Here is a 17,227-nt window from a genome sequence, read left to right on the forward strand (position 1 = left end):
TTGATGGCACAAGGATTAAATTGGAGCAATCGTCTTGGGTTTCCCTTTATAAAGGAACATTTGAAAATGGATTGAAGCAGAAAACGGAATTCAACATTTCAGCTTTCGCTTTGCTACCCTCAGTTTCAGTTCCTATCTCACTCATTGGGACTGGACACTAACTTTGGTGCCACTACTAGCCTTTATATATGACCACAATTTCCTTGGGTTTTATGAAATATCATGTGACGGTATTCTGCACGGTTGTCATTGAAGGCATCACCCATTGCTCTCTTGACAGTTAAACGCGTTTCCTTCAGCATCTCTTTGTGTATAGGCGTATGCTTTGTTTTACACCTATCATGCAAATATCACTGTTTCTTTAGGTGTTTCTTTACAGTGACTGTATACTCTGTAGGTTCCTTCCTGTTATGAACTGTTTGTTCTACGTTGTCTACATCTATCCAGTGCATGGTCAGTTATTCTTTTAAACTTGAGCCAGAGTTCCTCTACATAAAAATACGGTAATTTCATCGATATTGCCATAAAATAAATACCTGAAATACGAGGAGTGTAAGTAAACGGAAAATATACAATGTAAAGTTAATTACAGTATACTTAATAGCAGTATTTTGTGGAAGCAACCGCTCATTTCGGCAGGAAACGAGGAGTTACGGCTAGGTTGGCAACACTGTCGTGTAACCAACGTGACGCCAGTGATTGCTTCTGTTTCTGACGTAGGGGGAAGGAAGTAAGTTGTTAAGTAATGTTTTGAGAAGAAAATTTAACGTGTTCTCGTTATGAGCTTTTGAAATTGATAAAGCTCAATGCGGATTGTTCACCAGGTAATGTGTCAGGTTCTAAAAAAATCTACGTGAAATTGTATAAATACTGTGTGAAATACCATCCTAACCTAGATTTCAAGTAAGTGTTCGTCCATCGATGGGACTCGTGACCTCCATATTCGTTAACGGTAGTTTTTTTCGCCTCCGTGGAGCAATTGGTTTTAAAGTAATATAATGTACATCAACAAAAGTTTACAGTGATTTTTTGTTTGTGTAGTTTGTTATAGATTCTCCTGTTCACTGAAAAATCATTTCTTGGGTTCCAGTTTAGTGACTTTTGATGTTTTTTTTTGCGTACATTGGAAGTGTATGTAGTCACAAAATGATTGTGTTTACAGGACGACAGCAGAAATATGAAAAGTGAAGTCCGTAAAAGTCACCACCATAGTCGTCATCGCCATCATGAGCGCCATTCTAAACATAAACGACGGCAGGAGAGTTCATCGAAAACAGCCACTGATGACGCATCCCCAGCTCCTGTTCCGTCAGATACGTCGGGAAGTGAGAGATGTTTTCCTGTTGCCAAGGACCAATCTGGTGCTAGTGGCAGTGAATCTCCCGAAAACGTTGCACGGAAACGGCGACCAAGGGACGGTGAAAACACGCGTTGTGATGTGATGACAATTTCAATTAGTGACACTGATAACGACGCAGAAGGAGATGAAGAGAAAGCCAAGAGAAGAAAGAAGCACAGGCACAAAGAAAAAAAGAAGAGAAAACATTGCAGGAAACATAGGCAGGAAGACGATCACACAGCCAATCATTTAAGTGAATCGCGAAGAAAACGTGATGGGGAAACTGATAATGACCATTCGCCTGATCATCAGCATGAACAACAGATGCTAGTGAGAGTGAAACAGGAGCCACTAAGCAGTGATGAAGAGCTAAGACGCCGTCAAAGAGCAAAGGACCACAAACAATCAGCAGACGTTAACGACAGGAACTGGCATTCCAACAGGTAGACGTAGTTCTTGCATTCTCATCTTAGTAGGACTTACAACAAAAATGCATAATATATTTAATGTGTTGTACGTTACTGAGTGAGGTGATCTCAAAGTGTGGAGTCCTTCATAAAAACAAACATGTAGGTGTAGAGTTTCACCATAAATACATATGATTATGTTAATGTAATGTATCACACATGATTAATATAAGCAGCATAGTTAGACATTGTGTATGTGTGGCAGCAGTATTACTGTTGACAATACATATTTGTTATTTTAGGTATTTCCCAATATTTAATTATATAAGTGTGTTTCTTAAGCAGTTGATACATAAAATGTTGTTTCGCAGTAAAATCGAACATCATTGCTGTTCATAAAAATTACACCAGGGAACATAATTGTCGATTTTACTTTTGTAAGATTTCACTCAATTCTCTGGGGTCATCATTTAAGGAGAAAATCACACTTCTTTTTTTCTTTAAAAAACGAGGTTTCTATCTTTATGACCTTGATATTGTTAGAAAGGTAACTGCATAATTGTGTTCTACTCTGAAAGACACTTTCTGATGAGCAGATGTTTTGACATGGATGACATGAATGTTATTGCAGTTTCTTGTCCTCTGTGCACAGGGCTGTTGTGGTTATATGCATTGGAGATTCCTGGGTAGGCTTATTTTCATAGAAAGGCCATTGCTTTGTGTGTGCAGGCGTGGAGGGTTCAGTATCAATTGTGTTGTGGATGCAAGTTGTATGTTACATTTATAATATGTGATGCTGGCAACCATACAAAAATTGAGAACACATACGTAAAGTTTCTTGCACGTTTAGCATATGTGATGCAGCAAAGCTGTGTGTCCATATAGGTTGTAAATGTCAGACAGCAACATAATTATCTGGTTCTAACGAATAGGCCTGTATTGTCTAGATTTGTACTCGAAGAAAAAAAAAAGGGGGCGCCTTCACTGTAACTTTGCTAGAGGGACTGGTGGGGCAAATAGCGTGTTAAAATATAACTTCCTCCCTACCCACATCTCCTTTTAAAGGTTACCAATTTGGTGTTTCATAAATCTGACATTACTAATTGGTTTTGGTAGTCTTATATTCTAAACACAATTGGCATTGTGTATGTTAATTTCATAGTTGCAATAATTACTTTACTTTCATACAGGCCTGCTCCAACATCCAACTGTTGTTACATTTACACTGTTTACATAAGCCATTCTTGGGTGACAGATATTTCTTTCTTGACTCTATATGTGGCAAAATGTTCTCTTTGTTGAACCTGAGTTTTGACCACAGACAGCTACAAAGTTGTGGACAATGCAATCTATTTGTCAGCGTTGTGTAACCTACTTCGTTTCTAAGACATTATACAAACATGGAATGTTTTAGGAGGGGATATTTTTGTTAATAGCTTATGAAGAACTTGATATTTTCAAGCTATAGAAAATAGAGATGTTCAGTGGGGATATAAATATAGCTATAGGTTTATAAAAATATAATTGTCTTGTCAAATCATTGGCTTTGCCTACTCGCATCGAAACTATTGGCTTCCGACCTAACTGAGACCTGTGGATGTACGGAGATCTCACTATCACCAGAAATTAAGGGTCAACTGAAAACTGTGCCCCCACCCATTGGCCTGGACCTGCGATACAACTGTTGTCTTGTGTGATTTCATTGTTGTGTGGCTTATGTGAAATGGATCTTATTTGCAGAGCGCCTGTTGGAGTAAAGTGGTGGCGCATTCTAGTGTGAGATGTGTCTGTTCCTAAATTGTTTGTAGGTGGTGTTGGTGTGCCATTGGACTTAGTCCTGTGTGTTACTCAGTGTTTTGGGAAGGAGTTAAGTTATTGGCCACTGATTTGTTTTCGGTCTGAAGTTGTCATTTCATTTTGTTGTCCAAGGTCTGAAATTTGATGTGATCGGTGGTGCTCTCTGTTGGTGTGTTAACGTGTTGTGTGTTAGGTGATGTTTTTGGTTTAGTTTGCGTGTGTGGCGTGTTTATAGGTGGCGTATTGTTGCTGTTGGTGGTTCTCTGTGGTGGTGTGTTTATGGTTAGTGCGTTACGTGGCGTATGAGGTTCATTCGCGTTGTAGCATTGCACGTGTGTGGTGACTGTGATTTCAGCAGACTATTTTTCAGTGAGTTAATGATTTTGGTTTTGTTACGTCAATGTTATTGTAGGGTTTTTTTCTGTTCGGCGTGTGTCAATTTTGGTACATCACTTTATGTCTTTGGTAGGTATGGATATGACCGGCAAGGTCAAAAGTTTTCGGTAGACGGCGATGATGAGGGACAGGGGTCTAGTGTAGCAGGGGATACAACCTGTCGGCTTTGAGCAATGACGTCACAAGTCGCCAGAGAGTATGTATTACAAAGGTGAAAGAGCTGAGGAGAATGTTGAGAAACAAAGGAATGCGAGAGAGATAAACTTTATTTCACGTATGTAAGGGCCAGTAGTATTTTCACGTTAACGATATCGCGTGTTTGTATCTTAGTATTTCTCCGCAAAATACAATGGAAAGAAATGAATGAAATTACTAGCAAAGAATACATCACGTTACATGTATGTCAGTTGTATCTCGAAAGTCTTTCGAACTGTATTGCTTAAGTGCAGTACGGGATACAAGTTCTAGTAGATTTCTTAGTTTCAACTAGCATTGCTGTCCTGTTGTTCACTTGAACTATGTGTCCCCTGCTTCACTAAACCGCAAATGAAACCCGATACAAATTAAAAGCTCATTCGAAGTGTGTTGCTTAAGTACAGTCCGGAATACGAGTTTGTCGTAAGGCGATTTCTTCGTTTTCACTAGCATTACTGTCCTGTTCTTCACTTGAACGATGTATCCTCCGCTTCAGTAAACCCTAAGTGGAACACGGGATACAAATTGTAGATGTGCTGTTTATTTCGTATCTGCTATTACTAACATAAAATAGTATCAGTTTACTCTATCTCGTGAGATTTTTTTTTTTTATTTTTTTTTTTTTTTTTTTTTTTAAGCCAAAAAACACTTATCAGCTACTGAAGCATCGGTATCTTCTAATGGGTGCGGGAGTTCCGACTCACACGCACCCACTTCCCCAGGAGTCGGAACTCCCGCACCCATTAGAAGATACCGATGCTTCAGTAGCTGATAAGTGTTTTTTGGCTTTTAAAAAAAAATCTCACGAGATAGAATAAACTGATCCTACTTACGAATAGGTGGAAATACACATAAGTTACATTTGCAAACTGTTTGATTTTATATGTTTTGATTGTTTATGTAACCTTTGTGTTTCACTTGTCTTTTGCTGTTATGTTTTAGTTTAGTTTTTTTATTGATTGCTTAATAAAGTAGGATCAGTTTATTCTATCTCGTGAGATTTTTTTTTAAAAAGCCAAAAAACACTTATCAGCTACTGAAGCATCTGTATCTAATATCAAGCGATCGCTTTTAGATTCACATTCAATTATTTTAATGATAGCGCTTATTAGAACACAGAACTGCTTTATTATCTATGCCTCGAAGTGAAGACATTACTATCTATGACTAAGGAATGACGTCATTGTTCAAAGCTGACGGGTTGTATCCCCTGCTACACTAGACCCAGGGACAGTGCATTGTCTCTAATAAAATTTATTCAGCTAGTCATGAAGTGTTCAGTGTGTTGTGAAGAAATGAGGCTTACTAAAGTTCCGGCGGCTCGGATTAGGGACGGCTATATGTGGAGATGTCGTAAGGATAGCAGGTCAAGGGAAGCGTTCAATTCCAATTTTGTTTTTGTAGGTGTTTCCTTTTGTGGTAGGATTCATTGTGGTGGTGGTGGTGGTGGTGGTGGTGGTGGTGGTGGTGGTGAAAGTTATGAGACTTACAGTGTGGTATCGGTAGTTGCTGTTGACCTATATAGGTCAAGGGAAGTGTTCATTTCCAGTTTTGTTTTTTGTTGTGATTTTTGAAGTAGTGATGATTGTGGACGTGGTTGTAGTTTTGGGTTTCATGATTTGGTATCCGTAGTTGCTGTTGACCTATATAGGTCAAGGGAAATGTTCGATTCCAGTGGCTATTGTTTTTAGTTGATTTTGAGAAGGTTGTGGTCGTTTTATTTTATCATTTTTGTCGTCTGGTTTAGTGACGTGTGTTTATTTTATTTTGTCCCCACCCAAAAACCCCCTATTTCCCCCGATTGTCACGTTAGTTTCAGTATATTTTTGGAGGACTATGTGTTTGATGGGTTTTTTATCTATTTTTGTGTTTGTTGTCATGTTTACGTCATAGTCACGATATGGGAGTTTTTGTGAATTTTCGTTTCCACCATATTGGTGACATCATTGGTCAGAGCAGACGGGTGGAATCGAACGTTTCTGTAAACCCAGTTTTGTATGTGTGTTATGTTGTGCTAGCCTAGATTTATTTGCCAGCTGGCTTTGTGTGGTATGTATCTTTTTATGGTATTTTTGTTCTTTATAGTCGGAACTGTAGTGTACTGGTTTTTGTACCTAATTTTGTTTGAGACGTGGGTATTGAAATTTACGTTAGAGTAGCTTTTTTATGGTTTTGGTTGGTTTTCGTAGTCTGTAGCATTGGATGCAAATTGAGTATGTTGTAGTTATTTTGGTCTGGATAGGTTTTGGTAATAGTTGGGGTGTGTTGGTATTGTAGACTTCGTTTGACCTATAAAGGTTGAGTTAAATTTTTGATGCCTAGTTTTTGTAAGTTTTTTGGTCCTGGTATGGTGGGCTTTTTGAGCTAAGTAGGTCAAATGATATTTCCAATACCCACTTTTTCTGATTTTTCCATTAGGTTCATTTTTGCATGAACTCTTGTTTTGCTAAGTCTTCATTAGCTACTAGGATTGTCACGTATCTAGTTTGTTCCCACACAAAACCCCCTATTTTCCGCATTTGCTCAATTAATTTCATGTTATTCCTACAGTTATTTTTTGTGTTTGTGTCTGATCGAATGCATAATGTGTAACGTCGTGGTTGTCACATTGTGTAAGCTTTAAGGAATGGTAGTCCACCATCTTGGTGACATCACAACTGAAAACCAACGTGTGGTACTGCAATTTTCAGTAATGTCCAAACTACTTACTGAAATGCTGACGGTGATTTTATGGTACAGTACTTGGATCAGAATATCAAAGTGATTGGCAACAAAGCACAGTATTGTTTGGAGGGGGGCGATTTTGTTGGGTCACAGTGTGCAATGACCCTAGTGGCAACAGCTGTAAAAATCCATACCAACTGTCTTGTCGGGTTCCCTGTTAACATGCAATGTTAATCCACTCTACAACATCATAATAACATTATCTCATAATATATTTACATGGTTTTTACAATAATCAGTATGATTCAAATTTAGTCGGTGCATTCGTAATGATAGTGCTCGAATGGATCTGAATTCTTCATGTAAACACAATATGTAACAACTTTAAAACAATATAAACTGCTTAAGCACATACTAATCACTGTATAGTCCTTGCAGCATCTTGTACTTGTGCAGAGTGTTACTTCTGTATAGTGAAATGACATTTATAATCTAAGCATGGTTGATGCCCCTCACTCGAAATATGAAACAAAAGCTGTGTCTACAAACACTTAAGAAAAACAGAATACAGTGAAGGGTATGTACCTCTTACGTCAGATGCTACATCCGTAATATTGCCATTATCAGTACTCTGATATGTGGAAGAGCCATTGGAATTGCCCAAAGATGTAATGGCATCTTCGATATTATTGTCTGAACGCACTTTGCTTCATCAACAACTGTTTCTGTGTTGCATAAAACATTACTCCATTTCCATAGCATTATTTGTGCCATTGCTTCCCCCAACAGTTTCTGAATTTCTGCTAGAGTGATGCTTTTTTTGTGTTGCCATTATTGGAGCTTCATCTCTAATAACTGCAGATGTGGGGCATTAACCATTATGGTAGCATAACTTCTGATTTGTTTTCAAATAGTTGCCTCTTTAAACTACTGCAGAAAACTGTAGTGAATCATCTCCCCATGGCAGTTGCTTGATTTCCCCGATTTGTAAACTGTAAAACAGTTCAGTGTAAAACCAGAGGAAGTCCCAGCATGCGAAACAGTAATCATAGTGCCATTGCCATGGGAATAGGAGTACTTCCACATGTATCGTCATGTCTCCATGTTCTCTAATGGAATGACTGGTGTTTAGCCATTTGTGATCAAGCTACTCAGTGTCTTCAGATTGTACCTTAACAATGTTTCCCAAAATTCAACTATGCCACTTAGCTCTATTTTATAATTTTGGATCCATTAATTTATTTTTACCGGAAACCAAGGGTTGTGAAACTGATAACATTTTGCTGCCACTGAAAAATCCTTCTTGCGTAGAGTAAGGTACAGATATTTTTCTATGATTCGATGTTCTTTTCTCTGATAATGCTAATATTTGTGTCGATGAGCAGTATCTTGCTAGAACGAGTCTGTTGCTCATAGTTCTCACTTACTATTTTTAGCTGGTGCCCAAAGCTTAGATGAAACAGCCACTTCCTGTTCTGCACAGTATTTCTGTTTGCAAGTTTTCTCAATAGTTCTTTTATGAATCTTCGAAGAATATGCAGTTTTTTCAACTACCTTCATTAGAAGTAGTAGGCACAGTTACTATTTTCCTTAGGAAGTGAAGAATTTTGCTGCAGACAACTCTGTTGCTAATGATTGTATAATCTATGTAGTTAAGCAAAGATACTTCACCTTAAAAAAATTGTGCCCATAATAATAGAAATAGTAGAAACATTAATAAATAAATATGAAGAAAATAATATAAAATTGTGATCCAGCTTTGCAGTCAGGTGCCTTTGCTGTAAACTTCTAACTGTTGCAGAATGTTTCACAGAAAACCAACAATCCTATAATTTTTCTTAACAACACAAGAGCAAGAGAGAACTTCAGTTTGAAAGCAGACATCCTGGAGACCAGTGTATTTAGAGTATGTGGCAAACACTATGCCTAGTGCTTTGTGTAAAACAGTTCATCTCCTGTGTTACTGGTCACAGAGAGCTGCAGGTAACAGCACTTAGGTCGTGTTACTTGACTTCAGAAAAGCCTCCAGTAAAATTTTATATTTCCAGTTAGAAAATTAAATATTACATACAGCAAGAAATAGGCATTGGGAATTTGTCTTACTAGACACTTGTAAGTCGGATTTCATTAAATTGAAGGACTGGAAATACTTGTTATGAACTTGCCAGATAAAAGTTTTCGTTTTTAATGCATGAAATTCGATCTCCAGCATCATACGAAGCTAAAAAGTTCTCAAAGAATATATTGGCATTTTAGAAATGATTTTGCTAGTCAAGTATAATATACTCCACTTTCTAGATCATATTATGTATGCTTATACCTGATATTCAGTCATGTTATGGCAACAGCTTACAATGTTGTAAATCTGACCTGAGTATTATTTTGCAATTTTCCTGATCTGTGATCATTTTGCAGTTTTCCACATTCAGTGTCTTCTATACTGTGCTGATCTTGATACATTTTTGTGGCATTTAGTGTTCATAGAATCTGTTGTTCTTTAAATTTTTATTCTAAAATTTAATTCACATTTCGCAGCAGTCACAACAGTTTGAGGCCAGACCATCGTATAAAGGAGGAACCCCGTGATCGCTCTAGTTCTGGTGAGCGAAAGCCCCACCCAGAGCTACTTAGACGTGTTAAGCCAGAGAGGAGGAATGGAACCAGTGAAGATCACCACAGCCACAGAGATCGCAGGAATGGCCGGGTGAACGGTGAATCGTCATCATCCGTAAAGACTGAAAGGGATGATGATTCTCGTTCAAGGAGCAGGAGCAGAAGACGGAGGAACGATGAACAGGAGGAGCGATCCAGGTGAGTGACTGACTGACTGGGGGAGAGGTGACACAGTGGAATCACATTTGTTAAGTTTTTCAAACAGTTGAAAGTGCTTGATTGAAAAACAATGATATGAGTGTGTGCATTGGCATGGTGAGGGCATGGTGAGGACTGGGTAGAGTTGCTAATTGCAGTTTCGGGAGGCTGTGTTGGGGAGAAGGGCAAAAGACCAGTGGGAATGTTGGCGGAGTAAAAAGTGTGTGTACTGCTGGAGTGGGTGGAAGACCGGGATGGGACTAGTGAAGTTAGAGGCCAGGGTCTATAGGAATGAGAGATATGTTGCAGGGAGAGAACGTACCTGCACAATTCACCCATTTAGGACCAAACAAACGTAACTCTAAAAACAGTATTTTAAGATAATTCGTTTTAAAGGTTTTTGTCCAAAAATCTGAGTAATTTCTAATAATTTTTCACAAACCTTCTATGATAAATAAATAGTATACTTCATTGACTGTTGTTTTCTAATAGGTGTTACATATTCTAGTCACTTGGTGGACACTAATGCAATATTTTATGAAATTACCCACATAGTTAGGTTTGTCCGATCCTTAGCTTAAAGGCTGCTGCTGTATAACATATGAATGTCAAACAAATAATTCATAGCTTTAAGCAATGTTATCATTTGATAGATTACTGAAGTTGTATTAATAATGTCGTTTATAAATACAGATTACATGAAATGAGCTATGGGAATGTGTGTCACAGCTATTCAGTGAGTGCTATAAGCAAGAGAACTGTGATCGAGAATACATAAAAGCCATTAATATTTTCACTTTGTATTATTTGTCTGCAGTCACATTGAACTTACAATAAATAATTTACAGGTAACAGAAATGATATTAGTGTTTTTTAATCTTCACATAACAAACATAGGAAAAATCATTTTAGCGAAACACAGTGCTCCCTCACACTTGTTTTTCTGTTTGTGGATTACTGTTTCAAAAATAATACAACACAGACATTTAAACGAGCTAAAATTAGTGGTTTCATGAAATAGCTAAGGTGATGAACTAGGAACAGTAATAAGGGATACAAAAAACAGAGATTAAACATGAAGTCTATTCCTGTGATTCCTCCACGTTTTCCTCATTTTCGAAATCATTAACAGCGTTGAGTCCTTGGTATAATGTGTGATACATAGAAGGTATAATACCCTTATTACATAAATCTATAAGATCTTTTTTCTTTATGTATGCAGAGAAGATTGTCATATGCTGGGCAGATAGTTATTATCTTTAGGTCCTCAATTCGAAGAATTTCGTAGGCCAGGTCTTTTCTTGGTGTGCAAAACTTGAAAGTCATAATGATCGTAGGAATACTTGAAAAACATCGTGTCACGCTGTTCTTCCGTATTTTGCATCCAATCAATCTTAAGTCATTTCACAGTTTCTCCATTTTCAGCAGTTTTCCTATTCTGAATTATTTTCTTCTGATGCTGGTTGAAATCTAAAATTTGAGTGTTACCCATCTTTGTCACTCTGTACTTGTTGAGATCATTCTTAAAATTGTATATCAGCCAATGCGACCAGAAACATCTATGTGTTTTCTTTTTCTTTCGATGCTCGCAAACACTGAGTCTACTTCCATTTGTGAATATATAGGCTCAAAAAAGCATTGGTCGATAGTTGGAATGTCCGGTGCATTCGCTGCATGCAAACACGTAGTGCTCATGTTGGCATTCCTGTTCTGGCCCCCACATGTATCAGAAAACAAGGTTGTCGGTTTTTTTTGTGCATGATTTTTTTCAAAAAGTCCCACAGAAATGAAGCCGCCTTTATGGACCCCCTTTTTGCTGCTGTCTCGTCCCACATGTAGCAATCAGTTTTGTTTTCTCCTGTATTAAGAACTGTGAGATTGTACATGGAGAGTCTTCTTTTATAGAATACTGCCTTTTCAATCACTTACGGGCAGTAAAGCACAGCTTGTAAGTGAGATTAAGCTTGCAAAGATTCGCCTTTTCTTGCACTTTCTTTCTTAATGTTCTTAAAATCCCTTTTCATTTCTTTCCTTTTCTTCAAATGCTCTTCCTGTTCCCTTTTAAAATCTTTGTCTTCCTTTTCCTCGGCCAGGTGTGAAAACTTTAAACATTTATCACACACATCTTTTCGTGGGCTGTGGAATTTTGGATTAAACTCCTTTGTGATTATCTCCCCATACCATCATAATTTATTGACTTATCTTTCCTTTCTCATAGCATTGTACCTGATATAACTCACACATTATCTTAATACTCATATTGGCAGGTAAATAATCTGCTGTACATTATTTCCTCTTGTAATGAGAAGGAAGGGCAAGAAAACTCTTTAACATGTTTCCTTATAGCCTCTTTACTTTCTTCTGCTCTCTTTATATCTGGTTCATGACACCCTCTTCACTCTTTCTCAATTATGTGATGTTCACCTCTCTTTTTAATAGCATTCCTTACGAAGTTTTCAGAAATGTCAAAAGTCTTGAGAAAAAACCGCATACACACTGGAATCTTATCGTAACCCTTCAGTAAATGTAATTTCTTGGTCCTCTTCCTTCGTGAGTTATCCGATTTTGCCCTCGCACCTTTTTTCTCTTTGTCTTCCACGAACTTTCTTAGGTACTGCCTTTGTAGCTCAACTGATCCAAGTTCCCAGTAAGCTCTATGGATATTTTGTCAGTCTTGCTCAGTAAACTTATTGCTGAACTGTTTTGGGCATCTAGAGCAATCTTTCGGCTTCACATTTCTTGCAGGAACTTCACAATTCTTCATAAAAATACATGCTCTACCATGCTGTCAATTGATTTTTCTTTGACTTCTTTTCCATTTCTCTTCAACCGCTACTATTTTTCGTTCTCTTGTTTTGTTACTCAATACCAGCGTTGGCATCTGCAGTATCCCCATCGTGATTGTGATGATTTACTTGTGCACTAGTTGCATCCTCAGCAGTTTTTGTGACGTTCTTTACAAGGGACATTGTATGCTCAACACTGCTGTCTAACAATAACATGACAGGTATTCAGAGAAAGGGGGGAAAAATCACTGAAACTGCTATAGTGTCTAGTAATTGTTTGGCTTCTCACCAGAATCTATAGTGTTGTCCGGTTCGTAGGATGGATCATCATCTGTATCTGAACCAATGAATGTCCTGAGCATCTCCACATCACGTTCTTCCTCAGCTTTGAATGTAAATAATAATGTCAACACCACTAATAGCTATAATAATACTAGTAATAAAAATAAAAATAATAATAATAATTTATTATTATTATTATTATTATTATTATTATTATTATTTCTGTTTCCTGTCTCAGACGTTATGTCTGGTTAGAAATGGAAAGTGACGCGGACCTTGATCAAGCGTGACTTCCTTTTAACTGTACGGTATATGTTACATTGCATTTAGGAACTTTCGGGTAATTGAATATGTATCAATAATTACAGATTTCTGTAGTTGTATATATACGTTTGGATGTAGCTGTATTGCATTGATGTACTGGTGGATATTGTGTGGTATGACTCCTGTAGTTGATAGTATAATTTGTATAATGTCAACTTTATCCTGATGCCACATGTCTTTGACTTCCTCAGCCAGTTGGATGTATTTTTCAATTTTTTCTCCTGTTCTGTATATTTGTTGTATTGGGTATGGATATTTCGATTAGTTGTGTTAATTTCTTCTTTTTATTGGTGAGTATGATGTCAGGTTTGTTATGTGGTGTTGTTTTATCTGCTATAATGGTTCTGTTCCAGTATAATTTGTATTCATCATTCTCCAGTACATTTTGTGGTGCATACTTGTATGTGAGAACGTGTTGTTTTATTAGTTTATGTTGTATGGCAAGTTGTTGATGTATTATTTTTGCTACATTGTCGTGTCTTCTGGTGTATTCTGTATTTGCTAGTATTGTACATCCGCTTGTGATGTGAACTACTGTTTCTATTTGTTGTTTGCAAAGTCTGCATTTATCTGTTGTGGTATTAGAATCTTTAATAATACGCTTGCTGTAATATCTGGTGTTTATTGTTTGATCCTGAATTGCAATCATGAATCCTTCCGTCTCACTGTATATATTGCCTTTTCTTAACCATGTGTTTGGATGCGTCTTGATCGATGTGTGGCTGTGTTAGATGATACGGGTGCTTGCCATGTAGTGTTTTCTTTTTCCAATTTACTTTCTTTGTATCTGTTGATGTTATGTGATCTAAAGGGTTGTAGAAATGGTTATCAAATTGCAGTGATTATTATTATTATTATTATTATTATTATTATAGTACTTACTACTGAAATACATACACCAAGAAACAGATTGTAATACTTACAAGATTCCATTAAATTCTGTTCCTTATCCAGGCACATTTTCACCATCTTTCTTCCTGTGGACTGCATAGTGCTCCTAATTGCTTGTAAACCCATTCACAACTGAAACAATATTTATCTTCCTTGCCAGGAAGTCGCATTTCATTGTCATCACAGAGCGACACTGCGTCTAAAGAGAAGTAGAGGGAAAAGCAACTTCTAACAGTTCTTTTAGGCCCAGAGAAACACAAAGAGCTGTTCTGTTTCACAAATTAACTCTGTGCCCTGTGGTCTAAAACTGGATCAGCTCATCTGTCTCTCCGATCCATACTTTTTTTTTTTTTTTTTTTTTTTTAGCTTCTGTAAAGTTGGGAAGGTAGGAGACGAGGGACGAGGTACTGGCAGAAGTAAAGCTATGAGGGTGGAGCAGGAGTCGTGATTGGGTAGGTCAGTTGGCAGAGCACTTGCCCGCGAAAAGCAAAGATCCCGAGTTCGAGTTTCGATCTGGCACACAGTTGTAATCTACCAGGAAGTTTCATTATTATTATTATTATTATTATTATTATTTATTATTATTCACGTTTGGGCCCTAATGGACCACGCGAAGTACAATCACGGGGCATTCAGTTATTTTCTTTTAGACTTTCTCTCTGCCCAAATTGTTTTCATTCTCTCGGAATGAGCTCTTTTCCTTTCATCAGACCATGTGGTTCCAGTTTTCTGTTTCACAAATTAACTCTGTGCCCTGTGGTCTAAAACTGGATCAGCTCATCTGTCTCTCCGATCCATACTTTTTTTTTTTTTAGCTTCTGTAAAGTTGGGAAGGTAGGAGACGAGGGACGAGGTACTGGCAGAAGTAAAGCTATGAGGGTGGAGCAGGAGTCGTGACTGGGTAGGTCAGTTGGCAGAGCACTTGCCCGCGAAAAGCAAAGATCCCGAGTTCGAGTTTCGATCTGGCACACAGTTGTAATCTACCAGGAAGTTTCATTATTATTATTATTTATTATTATTCACGTTTGGGCGCTACTGGACCACGCGAAGTACAATCACGGGGCATTCAGTTATTTTCTTTTAGACTTTCTCTCTGCCCAAATTGTTTTCATTCTCTCGGAATGAGCTCTTTTCCTTTCATCAGACCATGTGGTTCCAGTTTTCTTTGGTTTTTCAGCTTGACCAACTACCCAGTCATGAATTTTTTGCCTAAATAATTTTCTGTCTTGAATTTCATCTTGTTTTATATCTGCCTCTTTCATGTCCTCTTTTATAGCAGCAATCCATTTTATTGTCTCAAATTTAGCTTTACTTCGATTTTCGTAGAATTCCACTACTTGTTTAGTTAGTCTGGTAGCATCCATTCTTTTAATATGCCCATAAAATTTTAATCTGCGTTTTTTCATATCCGAATATATGCTGGTGTATTGTTGAATTTCGCTATTTGCTCTTAGCCTGTATGTTCCTTCTTCAGTATATTTTGGACCTAGAATTTTTCTGATTACTTTTCTTTCTCTTTTTTGGATTTCTTGAATGTCCTTTTTTCTGTTTAAAATTAGCGTTTCAGCCCCATAAAGGCACTCTGGTTTTATGACCGTGTTGTAATGTCTCAATTTAGAGTACCTCGAGAGACATTTTTTGTTGTAGATGTCTTTTGTAAGTCTAAAAGCTGTCTCCATCTTTTGACAACGAATTTCATTTCCAATTTTTTCTAGGCCAGTCTCTGAGATTGTTTCACCTAAATATTTGAATTGCGAAACTCTTTTGATTTTTCCATACTTAGTTTCCAAAAGTTTGGGTGCCAGTTTGTTGCTAGTCATATACTGTGTTTTTTCAAATGAGATTTGGAGACCTACTCTTTCTGCTGTTTCTTTAAGAATTTCTATTTGTTTCTGAGCAATTTGGATGTCCTGCGTTAGAATAACCAAGTCGTCTGCAAAGGCCAAACAGTCTAGTCGAATATTTGTTCGTCCTAATTTCACTGGTTGGTCAATTTTGAACTCCAATTTTCGTTCGCGCCACTCTTGTATTACTTTTTCTAGAACGCAGTTAAATAGCAACGGAGAGAGTCCATCACCTTGCCTCACGCCTGTTTTTATTTCAAAGGATTCTGAAATTTCTCCTCTGAACTTTACTTTTGATTTTGTACCAGTTAGCGTGTCTCTGATAATTGCCGTGGTTTTAGGATCCAGGCCTTGTTCTTTCACAATTTGGAAAAGAGATTCACGATCCACTGAGTCATAAGCCTTTCTAAAATCTACAAAGGTACAAACTAGTTTTTTATTGTAAATTTTTTTATGTCTGAGAATTCGTTTGAGGACTAAAATCTGTTCTGGGCAAGATCTATTTGGCCTGAAACCTGTTTGATATTCGCCAATTTTCCATTCAAGTTGTTGTTGTGCTCGGTTCAGAAGACATTGAGAGAGGATTTTGTATGTGACTGGAAGAAGAGAAATTCCTCTGTAATTATTAACATCAGTTTTGTCTCCCTTCTTATGAAGTGGGTGAATCAAGGCGGTTTTCCATTCATCAGGAATTTTTTCAGTTTGCCAAATGTTTTGCATGATTGAAGTAATTTCTATAACGGTTTTTGGACCAGCTGCCTTTAAAAGTTCTGCAACAATTCCATCTTCACCAGATGCTTTGTTGTTTTTCAACCTATGAATTTCTTTAATGATTTCCTCTTCATTTGGTGCAAGTGAAACTGGATTGCATTGTTGGGGAATTTTTGGTGGAAATCTTTCTGTGGGCTCAGGGCAATTTAGAAGATTCTTAAAATATTTAGAAAGTTCTTTGCAATTTTCTTGCTTGTTAAGAGCCAACTGTCCATTTTCCTTCTTGAAGCAAAGATTCTGGGGTTGGTACCCCTTTATTTTGGTTTTAAAGGTTTTATAAAAATTTCTGGTATTGTATTTCTGAAAATCTTCAATTTCTAAGAGTTCACTATTCTCATATTGTCTTTTTGTTTGTCTAATTAGTTTTGAAGTGTCTTTTCTAGTTGTCAGGAATGTATCATATGTGTCTTCTGTCTTGTTGCTATTCCATGCTTTAAATGTCTCTTGTCTGGCTTTGATTGCATGATCACAGTTTTCATTCCACCAAGCATGTTTCTTGTGTTTTCGTAAAGGAATTTGATCTTGAGCTGTTTTCATAATCTTGTGTTTCAGTTGTTCCCAATTTTGTGCACTTGTTTTGTCAAATTCGTCTGCTAATAATGATGGTTGGATTTTACTGGTGTCGAATTTGGGGATTAATGGTGTCCTTTTGTTGAAATTTTGGGGTTTTAGCTTTAGTTTCACACGGGTTAAGTAATGGTCTGAGTCAATAATGGCGCC

General features: G+C 37.3%; 1 protein-coding gene across 2 annotated transcripts in view; it reads left to right on the forward strand.

Annotated features, from left to right (window-relative positions):
- The first annotated feature begins 685 nt into the window (after positions 1-685).
- Positions 686-17,227, forward strand: part of LOC124550951 (smad nuclear-interacting protein 1) — a 32,766-nt gene continuing 16,224 nt past the window's right edge. The window contains exons 1-3 of one of the 2 annotated variants that reach the window (XM_047125763.1): positions 686-730; positions 1,163-1,782; positions 9,334-9,609. In XM_047125763.1, coding sequence (XP_046981719.1) covers positions 1,178-1,782; positions 9,334-9,609 — 881 coding nt within the window. In that variant the 5' untranslated portion in view covers positions 686-730; positions 1,163-1,177. Of the gene's footprint in view, positions 825-1,162; positions 1,783-9,333; positions 9,610-17,227 lie in introns of both variants that reach the window. The other variant, XM_047125762.1, reaches the window with a different exon arrangement.

Source organism: Schistocerca americana, chromosome 9 (genome assembly GCF_021461395.2).
Source record: "Schistocerca americana isolate TAMUIC-IGC-003095 chromosome 9, iqSchAmer2.1, whole genome shotgun sequence".
In the NCBI taxonomy this organism is placed as follows: domain Eukaryota; kingdom Metazoa; phylum Arthropoda; class Insecta; order Orthoptera; family Acrididae; genus Schistocerca; species Schistocerca americana.